General features: G+C 40.3%; 2 protein-coding genes across 2 annotated transcripts in view; one reads left to right on the top strand and one right to left on the bottom strand.

The window, feature by feature from the left end:
* The window catches only part of LOC128369051 (ephrin type-B receptor 1-B), a 156,991-nt gene extending 146,073 nt beyond the window's left edge, over positions 1-10,918 (top strand). Inside the window, exons 13-17 of the mRNA XM_053330008.1 lie at positions 1,154-1,303; positions 3,602-3,795; positions 4,927-5,082; positions 5,841-7,302; positions 10,433-10,918. Of these exons, the coding sequence (XP_053185983.1) occupies positions 1,154-1,303; positions 3,602-3,795; positions 4,927-5,082; positions 5,841-5,949 (609 nt within the window). The 3' untranslated portion in view covers positions 5,950-7,302; positions 10,433-10,918. The remainder of the gene's footprint in view (positions 1-1,153; positions 1,304-3,601; positions 3,796-4,926; positions 5,083-5,840; positions 7,303-10,432) is intronic.
* The window catches only part of LOC128369061 (cystatin-B-like), a 302,893-nt gene that overhangs the window by 95,454 nt on the left and 192,008 nt on the right, over positions 1-15,431 (bottom strand). The gene's annotated exons all lie outside the window — the stretch shown is intronic.

The following is a 15,431-nucleotide window of genomic DNA, read 5'->3' as shown; positions in this document are numbered from 1 at the left end:
CACACACACACACACACACACACACACACACACACACACACACACACACAAACACACACACACATACACACTACTAATTCTTTCAATGCGCCATGTCTTTTCCTGCGCTGGTCTGTGTGCTCAGTGAGTGTTGCCTCTGCGTGTTGCACTATGTCCTGACAGCAGTCTCCGTTCCGGGTCTGATGTTAAATCTCTCTTTGGGGTCAGCAACCTCTCAAACGTCCAACCCTAAAGAGATTAATGAGCGCTGCCTCTTCACCTCTGCACTGCCACACAGCACTGACCTGATCAGATGCACAACATTCAAGGAAAACACAACAGAACCCGTTTAAGATTGTTTTTGTCCAGCATTTCTAACATACCCTAACCCTCTGTATGAAAATTCCCCAGAACAATCATTTTTCTGTATCTTTCCATGTCGTTCTAGTCCGTCTGTCTTTTTCTACCTCTCTCCTCCTCTCTCTCTGACTCCTTGCTTGTTCTTAAGGGGCAGGCATGGAACCGGGTGGTCTGTGTAGGTTTCTCTCTGTATTTGGGTTTGTTTCCAAAAGTGGCTTATCTGCTAATGCTCAGGTTCAGCTAATTGGTATTATTAAACTAGTGGTGAGCACAGCTCAGATATGAGGAGTGCTGCTGTGGGGTTGGAGGGGGGCGACTTTGCCTATGTTCATAACTGTCTCTTTATACGTGTGTAAGTGTGTGTGCATGTGGAATTTTAAACAAGCAGCTGTCAATTTCAATCAACAGGGTGCATGGCATGCCTGAGGCCCAGGTAGCCCAATTACAGGCAGACATGCTCAATGTACGAGCAGATGCCCCGGTCTGTCTTGCTATATTCAAACATGGCTGTGGGAGAGGTAACTGTAAATGTAGTGTTGGTTGATGTGTGAAGGGTAGACACTGTTAGGAGACAATTGCAGAATATTGTGTATGTTTTGGTTGCCGGAGGATTGATGCACCTATTAGATGAAGGGACAAAGAGGTAGAGGAATGAAAGTGGAAAATCTAGGCAAGGGGTCTGAGGGGATGTTGAGGGTAATGGCCAACGTTAATGTGCTATACCTGAAAAGAATGTTGGCAATAAACAGTTTTGGAAGTTAGAAATTTCTCACTTTTCCCTTGTACCCCTTTTATTCCTTTCTAATTTTGTCAGGGTGGTAAGATCCCAGTGAGGTGGACAGCGCCAGAGGCCATCGCTTACAGAAAGTTTACCTCGGCCAGTGACGTGTGGAGCTATGGAATCGTCATGTGGGAAGTGATGTCGTTTGGAGAGAGGCCATACTGGGACATGTCCAACCAGGATGTAAGTGTTTGTATTTGTAAACACCAAGGACCTGTGAAATTGTATCATAACTTTCTTAAAGCGACTCTTGCCTTTATTGCATTTCACACAGCACTTTGAAAAAACTTGAACAGCAACAACCCCTCCTCCGTTCTATGTCCCACCCCCGCACTCCCTTCCCCTCCACCACCACCCCACCCCCCCTCCACCCCTCACTCGGCCAATCATATCATTCGGTCCGAATAATATGATTGGTCAGAGTTTTCACAGAACCATATGAGAATGGAATAATGATGAGTTTCCATGCCTGGTGGTTGAGTGCCATTACCTTATTAATAGCATTTTAACCTAAACAAAAAAATGTGTAAAAATGTAACAGAGGTAAGGGTCGCTTTAAATGCTGAATTGTTAAAAACATTTGTGGTGATCACCGGATGGGCTTTTTAGTTACAACTATGAATACAGCAGGAGGTCACCAAAGAAGAAACACTATGCTCTACAAGCAGTTCAAATGCCTGTTTCATGGGATCTTTCAGAAAGATAATAAAAGGGAACATTTAAGTTATCTCTTTTCTCAAGTCCCTGAACTTCCATGCTATAAAACAACACATTTGAAATTGGAATAAACTGCCTCATTAATATGATGGCCATTTCTGTACAGATGTTGGTTATACTGTCTTTTCACCCCATAGATAAACAATCAAGGATAACTCATAAGAGAGGAATTGGTAATAAATCACACATTTTTATCATCTCCTATCTAGTATCATCACTGAAGATGTCCTTGACTCTGACTTTGAAAGCAGACGTATTATGGGCACAGTCTCACACTATCCCTTTTCCTTCCTGGCCGGATTTTGAGAGCAATGAATGATTGCTGAGAGCTCTGCTTTGTCCCCCATGTCCGTTTGGATAATGTCCAGACACACTCCCACAAACACATAGGCATCAACACAAACACACAACCATTGGATATAGTCCCATACTATGAGGTCTCTCTCCCTAAGCTCCCTTAGTGAGACAACTAGCCAACCATCAGGTCTCTATGGACCCTGCTCCACAAGGACCATCCAACCCAGCAGATGTTGCCTCAGTGGGCCAGCAGCAAACACTGCCTGGTGGGACTAATGCAGAGAAGAGGACTGGCACTGCTCAGCATGTCCGGCTGCTCGGTCCTCACACACATGAAAACACACACACACACACACACACACACACACACACACACACACACACACACACACACACACACACACACACACACACACACACACAAGCACTTCTCCATATGTACCATTTGTCAAGATTCTGCTGAGCTGCACTCAACTCGGGGGTGGAGTTGGCAACCTGCAGAGCAGCCTCTAAGTTTTAATGATTGCATCTTTTATACTTGATTTCACACCAGACCCTTATCTCGCAACTGCTTATTTTCCTTTTTTTTTAAAGTTTACATCAAAAGACAGTATAGAAGTATGGATATGGGTGAGCACTAGGTCAGTCATGCTGTGTAATGCAGCAATGTGGATCATCTTTAATCTTAGCATCAAAGAAGTGACTTATCATAGCTGTAGGATAAGCATGATTTGCAATGATATAATGTATCTATTTTGAGTTCATTGTTTGTATAGCTACAGTATTACAAACCCCACAGTGTACACAGTAGCTACCAATAAATTGAATTACACTGTAGCTAGTCCACTTTTAGCTAAAGTCTTCAAATCTGCCTCAGGTTCCAATCAAACTTTGCTCAACTCTTGCAAAACACTTGACTTTAATACTTTAAGACTCTGACTCCCCTGAAACTTTCAGTCATAGCTTCTCTTTAACAAGGTGTGGATAGCCTGTACAACCACTAAGAGATATATGTCAAGTGGCTATACTTCACAGTGTTAATTATATGCAATCTGCCCATTCCCAAGCGACTTCTTTCCACAATGACACTGGATCTGCTCTCCTTTCCCTTTTTCCTCACTCTGTCCTCCAAGAGTGACATGTGATTGGCTAGAGTCAAGAGGAAGGGCACGTCAGCCTAAATAAATGTCTCTTGAGTGAACAGAGGGACTGTGTTTGTATGGGGAGCTGGTTGAGACTTTGTTGTGGCAGTGGTGAGCATGTCAGTATTACAGAGTAGATATGCTTAATGTCATCAGTAACCTTAGCTAAATTAGTATCTCTAACACACACAACAACAAACACTAAAACTGACAGCAATTAGTCATAATTACTGTATGAGTGTTGTGCAGTAAATAGAATTATCAGTTATTTTAATTTCAGAATAGATAACCCCTTTACTGAACCCTCCCACCCTTTTTCCTCCAGGTTATTAACGCTATTGAACAAGATTACCGCCTGCCACCACCCATGGACTGCCCCAGTGCCCTGCACCAGTTGATGCTGGACTGTTGGCAGAAGGACCGCAATGTACGACCCCGCTTCACTGACATCGTCAGCACCCTGGACAAGATGATCCGTAACCCCACCAGCCTCAAAGCTGTAGCCAACATCCCTGCTGTGTGAGTAAAAAAAGAAAAAAAACAGTTTTTTCAACAGCACATAGCACACAAGCTTTCACCCTGAAGTGGACATTTAGAACACACAAATATGCTTTTCATCTGCTTATATATATACAGTATTTACACATGCTGTCTGCAAAATGCTAACCCAGCACACACATGCTTACTTTATTATCCTTTCATAAAATAAACATGAATGTATTACTGTTGATTGCATCAAACCTCAACTTTTCCTCCCCGGGAATTTTTTCCATCTGCTTTTAAGTCACCCGCGATCCACCTCCCATACTGGCTTTAGGAAGTTCAGTTTTTCCACAGTTTTTTTAAATGTGTAACTGATGATGACAGGGCAAAAACATGTTTTTAGAAAAATGAACTAAAACACACAGCAACATCTTATTTACATATGTATTCACAAAGCTTAGTTACTATTTTGTAGAGGCATCATTGGCCTTGATTTGTTATTCTTAATGCGGGCACTTTAGCACACCTTGTTTTGGCCAATTTATCCATTCTTTCTCTCAAGCTTGTTCAGATTGGATGTGGACTCAATGTGAACTTCCAGCTTCAGGTTTCTTCACAGATTTTCCAGTCCAATTTCCGGGCTTTGGCTCAGCTATTCAGGGTCATTCAGAGATTTGTTCTGAAGCCACTTGTTTTGTCTGGGTGCTTTGTGCTGCTGCCATGTTGAAAGGTGAACTTTTGGCCCAGTGTGAGTTTGGTTGAGCGATGGATCAAGTTTTTCTTCAAGGTCCCTGCTGTATTTATTTATGTTTTAAGCATTTAATTGTGACCAGTTTCCTAATACCTTACAATGAGAAGCGTCACCATAACCACAGAGATAACGTTTTTCTTGCATGATACGATAGATAGATAGGTAGGTAGGTAGGTAGGTAGGTAGGTAGGTAGATAGGTAGGTAGATAGGTAGATAGGTACATAGAATATACATACATATATCCAACTCTAATATTTCTACAACACACAGAGACACACTCTATAACCTCGGTTTCTCTCCTTGTCTTTAAAACCCCCCATGTTTTATATTGCATCAAAACCCTGCTCTGCTCTCTCCGCTTACCCCCTCCCCCTCTCTCTCTCTAACTCTCTCTCTCTCTCACTCTCTATTCCAGGCCTTCTCAGCCACTGTTGGACAGATCCATACCTGACTTCAACACCTTCAGCTCAGTAGAGGACTGGCTCGCTGCCATCAAGATGAACCAGTACAGAGACAACTTCCTCAACTCAGGCTTTACCTCCCTGCAGCTGGTGGCTCAAATGACCTCAGAGTGAGTTCATCTGCTCGTGTGCAAATAAGAGTTGCAAACCCATATGGCACTCGATGCTTGTATAAAATGACTCAACATCAAGTGCATGTATTTTTAGCATGAATGCACCTAGTGAGTCAAGTCTCTGAATGACTGTGTCAAAGTAAGGTATGGTTAATGTAAAAAATGTAACTTATTATGGCAGCAAATACCATTGTAATTTTGGTGAGAATATTCCCTTCTGTGCTTTTCAAGTTTTGTGATTACAGTTTCATAAATAATGATTTACAAGGACAATTTTCAGAAATGGATATGGAAGTAAATCTTTTAACCACACATTAGGATGCATATTTATTTGCTGCTGTTTATGTATTTCAAAGCTTGGGTCATGACAGCCTCTCTTGTAGTACTTGTAGCACCAACACACTCAAATATTGCACTTCATTTGTTTTGTGTAAATAACAATGTTGCTTGATCTACAAATTTATGTGAAAATGTAAAATATGTTTTATTCAAAATGTATGCTTGGGGCTTGGTGATATTCATGCAGTCTATTTACAATGCAAAGGCAACATGCATTACTAAGTCTCTCAAGTGATATTAAGTGGTATAAATTTTGCAAATTTGTGTTTTCTACTCACTGCCACTAGATTCCCATTCTGAAATTGTGCTTTTCTATGTATTGATGTTACACCACAAAATTATTTTTTGTAAGTATTATTGCTTCATATTGAAATGATCCATTCCATCTTTAATAAGATGCCTCTTTCTGTCTCTAGGGACTTGCTGAGAATAGGAGTGACCTTGGCAGGCCACCAGAAGAAGATCCTCAGTAATATCCAGTCCATGAGGGTGCAGATGAGCCAGTCACCCACGACAATGGCATGACTACAGGGGGCGCTGTACCACGGAACGGGCAGCATTCGCAGGACCAACAACAATAGCAGCCCTCGAATGACCCCCGATCCATCGGAACGCGCCAGAGTCGAGACTATTGTCTTAATCTAATCCACAACCGTGACAACAGGAGACCAGGGTCTACTCTACTACACTTCATGCAATCCACATAAGGAGTTCAGGGTCCAGACTTGATACTGTTTCTCTATTTATCCACAAAGGGGAGACAGACATTACTTGCTGTGGTTATGAACTGCCATTTGTGTCACTGTAAACCAAAATAACTCCAACAATCAGACATCAACACAGGGAATATCTTACAATTCCAGACTGTATGGTAAAATGAGTGATATTGTACTTCTATATTATCTGGACTAGAAGATGTTAAAATTGTAAACAGAAGTGTGAGACATGTAGAAACAACATGTGACCTGTGATTTTACTCATACTGTCATAAACGTGTGCAATGAAGATGCCTTGACCTGGCCAGAAATAAGTCCTAGAAGAAAAAGCAATTACTAGTAGGAATAATTAGAGGGAGAAGAATACAGGGATGTACAGTGGAGCACCATCTTCAACTTTCACATCATCTTTTGCTTATTTAAAGAATTTGAAAAATGTATCGTAAATGGACTGGTGAAAATTCAGAGCTTAGTTATATTTTGGTCTTCTACCATTGTTTGTTTGTTTTATCACTATAGCAAGATGCCGCCCACTTGTATTTTAACTTTAACACTACCTGTGGAGTCCTGGGTGGAAGGCCTTGCCAAAGGACTTCTCAACCAGCCCCACCCAGATTCAGAGAATATAAATATGTTTATCTCTTGTTAAATATGATTATATATTTCATAATAAACCTTCATATTGAAGGTGAAATGTATGAATATGTATGTACAGAACTCTGCTTGCATTTTTGGCAAAGACATGTTTGTTGACTAGATTGTGAAAGACACATGAAATGTGTAGATTCCTACGGTGCCCTGGTTCCATTGGGACAACTGTACGATGGACACTGGGTTTGTACGTCTCCTTGATCCAGGGGCACAAGGACAATTTTGACTGAATCCTTACTCGAGGAATATGTAAAAGGAATCATGGGCAAAGAGTTGGTATTGTAGATCTACATGAAAATTGCTGTAGGAGTTAAAATAATTGACAAAATATCCATATATTGGAGGTCATGTTATATGTGGGTGTACACATGCTGTCTCTTGCTGGTGAGCCCTTACTTGTACAGATATGTTTTATGTTTTTTATTTCTTTTTGATCTGTTGTTTGTGTGGGAGTGTTCAGCAACATCCAGAGGGGATGGAAACTCTATACCTTGGCTGGCCCAAATCCATGGTAAGTACCGCTGATCACACAGGTGAAACACTACTTAACATGAAATTGCTGTATATCTGGTGGATTTTATTTCAGGCAAATCCAGTTAGTCTTTCTCACGGGTGCTGCAAATATCCTGGCCAAGGCAAGATTTTCAGCAAGTTTGAAATGCATTGCACAGTAGCTAATCAAGGCACTGGAAATCGAAGTGAATCAGCATCACTTCTCTACATAGTGAACATGAACATCTGGGCTGAGGTTTGCCAACAGATGCCTGATGCCATTCTGATGAACACACTGACTTAAACAGCCCACACGGGCACACAGCTCACAGTGTAGCAAAGCTTTCCATAGACTGCTACTGAGTTCATCTATGCACTCTCACTATATGGCTGTACATACTGTACATAACCATCTACTATGTAAATGAACTTATCACTTTTTTACCCATACAATATTTATTCTAGCCCTTTATTCATTATTTATTTCACTTGCACTCTTCACACCCTGACACTATTTGTATATCCTTTTTACAGAAACAGTTTTACTAGTATATAGACATCATATGTCATTGTCCACTTTGTGATATGTTTATGTATTTATCTTTGTTTGGTTTGTTGTCCTTGTTTTACCCGTGTGTCTATCTTCCTAAAGATTGTTGTGTGTAAGTATTTTGAAAGCCACTAGAAACCAGAGTCAAATTATAAAGTATAAACATACTTGGCCAATAAAGCTGAATATGCTACTGCCATATGGGCAGGCAGGTTGAGCACAAATGCTGTGGTGCCACAGAGAGTTTCACGCATAAATGCATCTCTCCATAACTCTTGCAACAGCAATTGGTGTTTGGAGATGTCCTTTTGAGTTGTATTTGATTGCAAGTTGTCTATATTATTCTCGAGGAATGCTATGCTTGACTGTCTACGAAATTACAGTGCAGTATTTTGGAATTTAAGATTTATCTATATTTTGTAGATAGTTGTGGGCAGTGTGCAAGGTTGATTTTTCTCTTTTAGTCTGGAGTTGTGGCTCTATGATTGCACTGTGATTGGTCTGTGCAATGTGATGGTGTCACAGTTGCAGCAAATTTTGGACAGATTGGTGATGAGTAGTGGTGGTTTTACTGTTAGTGTTACTGTTGACTTTGTAGCTTTTTTCTGGTCTCTAGCTTCAAGCCGTGGCTTTAGCTTTCTGTTTATTTTTATACTGTTATGATGTCAGATGTCTATGTAAAACAGAGTCACAATTCAAAAACTTGAGTTGAATGTATATAAAAAGCCAGGGCTTCAGCCTGCTCTCAATGCTTCTTTTGCAGTTACCTCTACTTCCTCCTCGAGATGGCATCAGATTGTTGTGCATGTCCACAAAAGGCCATCTGTTACGTAGTCTTTGTTGCTAAGGTTGTTCCATGGGTTGGTCATGTTGTCCACTTGCATATTTAAGATCTGACTCAGGATAGAACATGTACAGATGTATTTGAAAAGTTTCCAGTTGGAGTTAAGAACAAGCAAAAGATGTGAAATCTCACTGCTAATGCTTGTTTATGTAAGAAGGGGGGCTTAAAGAGACAGGAGCTAAACCGGCCTGTTTCAGACAAAGGCTGAACTGTAAAAAGGGTCAGTAGAAGATACATTTTTACATATTTTATTTTAACCAAAAATCATGTTAAGATATTCCAGTATCTTAACAAGTCCCAAAATATGAATACAGATCCTGAAATGTGCATGATACATACCCTTTAATGTTCCTATGTTCCATCAACTGTTAATAGTGTCCTTTAAACCTGAGAGAAAACCTGAATGTTTCAGCTCACAATATTCCTTTGACATACTAACCCTAACATCTGTGACTTCATTTATCTTGAGCTACTGTGGAATACATTTTTTGCAGTCACTGTGACCTCTTTTGAGATCCATTTTCGCCCTATTTGAAGAAACATGAGTGACGTCAGTTCAAACCACTTTGCATCCAAAATTAGAAATTGATGGCAGGCCCATTAGCAGATTATTAAGTACACTCACCCCCCTCAAGTCATCCTCTTCCTCCTCCTCCTCTGTCTGCCCTGCCCTCTCTCTCTCACTCTCGCTGGTTGGCAAACCTCCAGCTCATTTATTGTGGGTGTAACCAAGCTGTCCTGGGCTGGGTTGGGCCAGGGCCGACCTGAAAAATGGTTGGTTCCATGCTCCAGTGGACCCAGGCAGGAGAGCAGACACCTGCTGGGACCCCCGTCTGACAGGCATCTGATCAGCCACAGGGAGGGAGACTGATGGGACAGTCAAAAAATAAACACGCAACACGCAACACACACACAAACATACACACACACACACACATGGATAAGACCTGGCAGAGTGTGTGCATTTGTTATAGAAAGAGTGGGATAAGTCAGATTACAGGAGGGTGGGGTTGGATGGCCTGAAGAAGGGATAGTAAGATGAAAGTCAGATAGTTAGTTAATTGAAGTGACTCAGCTGCTTTCATCTTGTCCTGGGGTTTATGTGGCAACATCTCTCTCATTATATAAATGTGAATTGGTTTTGTTTGGTAATGGAAAATACTGTAATCAAGCAACTGGTTTGCCTCATGGGCAAAATCAATTGCATTTTCTTTTCAATTCTCCAACTCATTGAAGTATTACTAAATATAATCACATGCTCCTCAAGATTGGCATAAATCCCTTTCACTGATGCCAGTGATTCAATTTGAATCCATTAGTCTTCTATTCAGTTCAGTCTCATGTATTTGCTTTTCAACCCAAGAGCCTGTGAATGAGATGATAGAATGTATTCATTATGCAACAGTGTAATTCTTTTCCCCCCATTTGCTCTGTTTGTCTTTCTAAATATCTGACTGTAATGACACTCCAGTGTGATAAATGGAGAGGCGGTTCGCCATCCTTCTCTGAAAGCTGTTTCGTATGGAAACCATTCATCACACACTGATACGAAACACAAGAACAGAGCTTGTTAAATGTTTCATGGTGCTGTAACTGTCGGAAAGTGACCAACGATCCTCTTAGTTGCTGATTTCATGCCTATCATTTATAGGTCAGAACAGTAGAAGCCTTGTTCACCTGAAAATAACCTGACATGATTCCCTATAAAACTTAGCTTATTAAACTACTGCATTCTCTCTTTTTCTTTTGTTTCAGACTATGAACTCAAAGATTTACACACATAAAACAGCATACACACAGCACTTCATGTCCACATATTCACATGCACACACGCAGACAGTAAACACACTGAAGAACAGCAGTGGGCAGCCAATCAGGAGGAAGACCAGGTGAAAATGGACCTTTACCAAGAATACCAGTCACAACCTCCGTCTATGGTACACAATGGATGGGAAAGCTGAAAGCTGTGAGCGTGCACATGTCATTGTTTGTTTTTTGTGTGTGCAAGAGCGAGAGAATGTACTGTATGTGTGTGTGTGTGTGTGTGCATAGCGGCCACATTTGTGTGTACAGGCATTTATGTGTGCACAGGTACATTGTTTAGGAGTGTGAACGGTTTCCTTTCTTTTTGTTTGTTTCTGTATAGCTACCACTTGTAAATTGTGACAAGTACGTGTCAAGAGTTTGTAAGCTGTAACTTTCTGAAAACTATTGTACTAAAATGCACTCAATAAACGCCTTGGAAAACAAGTCAATCACAGTATGGTCTGCGACTCAATAGGCAATAATTCTGTTTTCATTAATCGTGTGTCAAGAAAGCAGAGAGGGAAGGGTTATTATCCAGTAACACTACTGTCAACACTGTGCATTACTTCTAATTCCTGGTTTCATAATGGCTGGAGAAATAAACAGCTTTTTGTCACTGCGGGTCTGGCTGGCAGCACATGTTAAAAGCCATCAGCCACTGATAAACGAGCCGTCAGTCTCACACACGCAAACTCCCCAAAAGTGTCTCACTTAGAAAAGTGACAATATTTTGACAAACTAGTGGAAATTATCCCTCTATCTAAACACACAAGCAAAAGACACACACACACACACACACATACACGAGCAGTCACAGCAGTCTTGTAAATTCCAGTTGCCAGAGACTTTTAGAACACTTTACACACTGGAAAGCTTGTTCCACAGTAATGATATGGTTAATGAGGTGGGTCAAAAGATATGGGGATGTATCCAACTCTCAGCGTTCCTCCATAACTGTTTATTGACTCTAATTGATTGATAATATCATGCTTCATATTAGCTGAGAGACTGCTGTGCAAAGGCTGTGCCAAATAGAGGAAGCCAACTAGATTTATGAAACAGTCAATTTTCTGTCTTTTCAAGTTTGTGATATAAATAAAGTGCTTCTGGTGTCACTTTGTCCTTCCATGAGCGTGTATGCAATGATGTCACTAAAGCACTAGTGAAAGCTCATGCTGGCTTCCAAACAATTGGTGTTGATTAAAAGGTTTGTCTTATATTACAGGAGCTATGTGCCAAACTATTTCTTCACTGAGCAAAGTAACTTTTGTATAAATAACAAGATATGAAGTTTTGAGATCAGACACTCACTATAAGGTTTTAACCATTTATTGCAACAATATGAAATGTAGTTTGGTGATGTGATTCACAATGATCTGGGACAAATCTTAGCAAGCTTGAAACAGACCGAGGACAGAAACCCCCCTGGCAGAACCCGAGATACAACGAGTATGAACACACATTAAAAGAAACATTCACAATTCATGAACAGCTAAATGTTAATACAGGAGGAGGGGGCAGGGGAGGTTATGAGTTACATATCTGAAAGTCTGAAAGCAGGCTGCAGTGTAGCAACAAGGATACAGGGCTCAGCACTGCTGTATGCAGACTGAATGAGCACCAAATGTTTCTATAAATCATCAATTCAGAAAGAGATATCTTGTAGAGGTACATTATTAGAGGATGTATGGAAACATGTGACTATAAAATGCTTCCATGCCTACGTGTCCTACTGCAAAGCTCAATTAGAGAGGTTTAAAGGTGCTAGACAGTGGATTTTGTTATCTTTGGGCAGAGGCAGTTGGTTGTTTCCCTTTTTGTGCTAAGCTAAGCTAAGCTAAGCTAACCATGCAAGCTTTAGCTACATCTACTGACATGAGAGTGGTATCCATGTTCTCATCTAATTCTTGGCAAACAAAAAACAAAAATAATAAAACATGTTTCCTAAAATCACAAACTAACCCTTTTGAGGAAATACATTTTTTTTTTTTTTTTTACAGATTCTATCTTATTTTTGTAGTTTTGGCTATCTGTCGTCAATAGCATTGTAATGTTGATAATTGCTGAAATACTGGAGTGACTCACAAGAAGTCAGAGTGGGAAGAGAAAGAAAGAAAGAAAAGAATAGAAAATTACCCAAACTGTGAGATGAGAACATCCATCACCGCATTTAACTTCCTGGTTCAAATTTGACCTATACTTACCATAACTATGCACTCACACAGTGTTCCTGTACAAAAAGAGATTATTACCAACATAATCGGTGCACTCACATTCAGTTTCTCCCCTAATTAAAGTAATTTAAATAATCTTGCTGAACAGCTTGTGTATGACCTGTCTGATCATCTGAATCCACATGTCTTATCTTGTCAAACTATATGTCACCCTGTACACAAATCTCAGTAACTACTTTATCATAACTTTTAGAAATGTATGCTGAATCTACAAAAATAAGACTTAAAATGTAATAAAAGTAATTATTCCTTTGATTAATGTGCTCTGTAAAATGAAATACTTCCTCACCAACCACACATATTTGCAGGAGATGTCTTATTGCTCAGGAGACAGTTCAAGGTCATGCAGACGGTTTAATTGCACTTGTAGAGCTCCACTAATAGTTAAACAGATGTAATGACCATTGATGTGGTGATGGTCTTGATGGTATTCTTCCCCTACGCCTTTAGCTTAATTAGGCCTGTTTGTCACTTTAATCAGAGCAATTAGAGTGATAGTGGAAGATATGTGCCCTCATGACAAGTAGTACTACATTACATTGGTGTGAAAGCTGACTTGTGTGTAAGTGTGTGTGTGTGTGTGTGTGTGTGTGTGTGTGTGTGTGTGTGTGTGTGTGTGTGTGTGTGTGTGTGTGTGTGTGTGTGTGTGTGTGTGTGTGTGTGTGTGTAAGAGAAATGGGAAGAGACAGACAAATTGAGGCTGACAGAAAGCCAAAGAGATGAAGACAGAGATGAGGAGAGTGTTCTCTTAAAAGTATACTTCATCTGTAACAGGGTGTTTATCACTGACGAGGGAGTCAGCTCAATTTATTTCACATTAAAGTCACAGGAAGTTTGAAAAGTGACTTCTCAGCAGCGAATCTTTGCCTTAATCAATATTCCCTGAGCAATCACCTGTGAGAAAGGGATTGGTGCACAGCAGGGAACTCCTTCAGTGAGAAGGGAAGAGAGTTGGAGAAAAAGCAATCCATCCAGCAGTGCAAATCAGACTGTGGGAGAAGAAAACTGAGAAAACTAGAAAACTCGAAAAGTGAATACTGAGTGAAGGACAGTGGAGGAACATTGTGAACTTAAAACCAAGGGACAAAGATGATGGCACAATGATGAGGAGCCCAGGTAGGAAGAAGGATCAATGTTTAAACTCGAAGTGGGCATTTCTCAAATCCCTCTCAGCTCTCTGTTTGTATGCCCACCGGTGTGTGTGTGTGTGTGTGTGTAGGTGTTTTTTTTTTTAAAGACATGTTTATTTGGCGAAACACAAAGTACATAACATGACCGGAGTTGTGTCGCTCGCCTTGTGAGATTGTCCAAGGCCTAAATCTAATCTTGGCCCTTGTTGGCTGCAGGGTTTCTGTAAGCTGCCTGCATATTTACAGTGATCTTGGGGGCCTAGGAAAAGCCTGGAGCACAAACTGTACAAAGGAGACCTTAGTCTGAATATGGTTCACAAGCTCTATGGATGACTATATTTTTGTTGACCTTTAAATATGTGTAATTCTTTTCACAAATGATGAAATATAGAATGCAGATGGGGGAGAGATTCAAGGGGGAAAAATGTGTTTTGGGTAAAGTGAACCAGTATCCTGACAGGAGTTGGATCATTCATTCACATTTGGGATGTGTGCATGTTGGCTCCTCTTCAATAGCCCATCTCTGCAACATACAGTTATCCATAACACCATGTAGTTTCACCAAGACTCTAATGTATCTCTTTGCACATGTATAATTCCAGTTTAACATGTTAGTCCAAAATCTCCTACAGGTGATCAGTTGGTTTTACATCTTGTACATGTGAAGGCCATAGACCTCACATTAGTTTTCTTACTCATCAAACTATTTTGTGACGCCGGATTGCCTGCATGGAAGCATTTGTAATGTTTTTCTGCAGTTTTTTCACATTTTATCCTATGTTTGTCACCAATCTGTAGCATAAAGCATTCACTGACATTGACACATCAGTTATGATGTGTCAATGTCAGTGAATGCTTATGAGATTTTATAGACACCGTTATGAAAAAAAACAAAATTAGTCAAAGCCTCCACAGTATGTCTGTGTCTGCCTTTATAAATAGTGCTGGCACACATGCAGAGCTCTGACTCATGTGGCTATGGTTGGTCTGTCTAAACAGATATTGACCTTCAGCTCCTTTTTCTTACTTTGGCCTTTGTGGAACAACATATGTAATTCAGCTGAAATGATGGAGAATAAGCATTTTTCTTGTTCAGTAATTAAGTTATTGATGGACCTCAGTGAATTCAGTAAATGTGGAAATATTGCTTTGCTTAATCAAGATGTCACTTGCAAAGATTCAAAGTGTATCTCTCTTAATTGTAGAAGAAATTTCTCCTTTTGTGTATAGGAAGAGAAATGCAGCACCTGGGTCAAATGCGATTTTATGTCTCGAAGGAGTTCATCAAATTTAATTATGATACATATAATTACCAAAAGCAATCTTCTGTGTGGTAGGAATAATCATTTCAGAGAGACGTTGGCACCTGCAGGGGTAATACGTAATTTAGAGATAGTCTAGAGTGACAGGAGAAAGAGAGTGAGGGAGAAAGAGACAGAAACGGGTGATTACTGTGTACTCTTCAGGGAAAACAGCAGCAGTCGGCCTGCAACGGTCTCCTTTCTCTTCCTGTAAAAGTTTAGAAACTAACTGAAAATTTAAACCCCACTTAACCAATTTTAATGTCATTGTACTGTTTAGTAT

The sequence above is a fragment of the Scomber japonicus genome, chromosome 12 (assembly GCF_027409825.1).
Source record: "Scomber japonicus isolate fScoJap1 chromosome 12, fScoJap1.pri, whole genome shotgun sequence".
In the NCBI taxonomy this organism is placed as follows: domain Eukaryota; kingdom Metazoa; phylum Chordata; class Actinopteri; order Scombriformes; family Scombridae; genus Scomber; species Scomber japonicus.
This window is presented reverse-complemented; position numbering and strand designations above follow the sequence as displayed.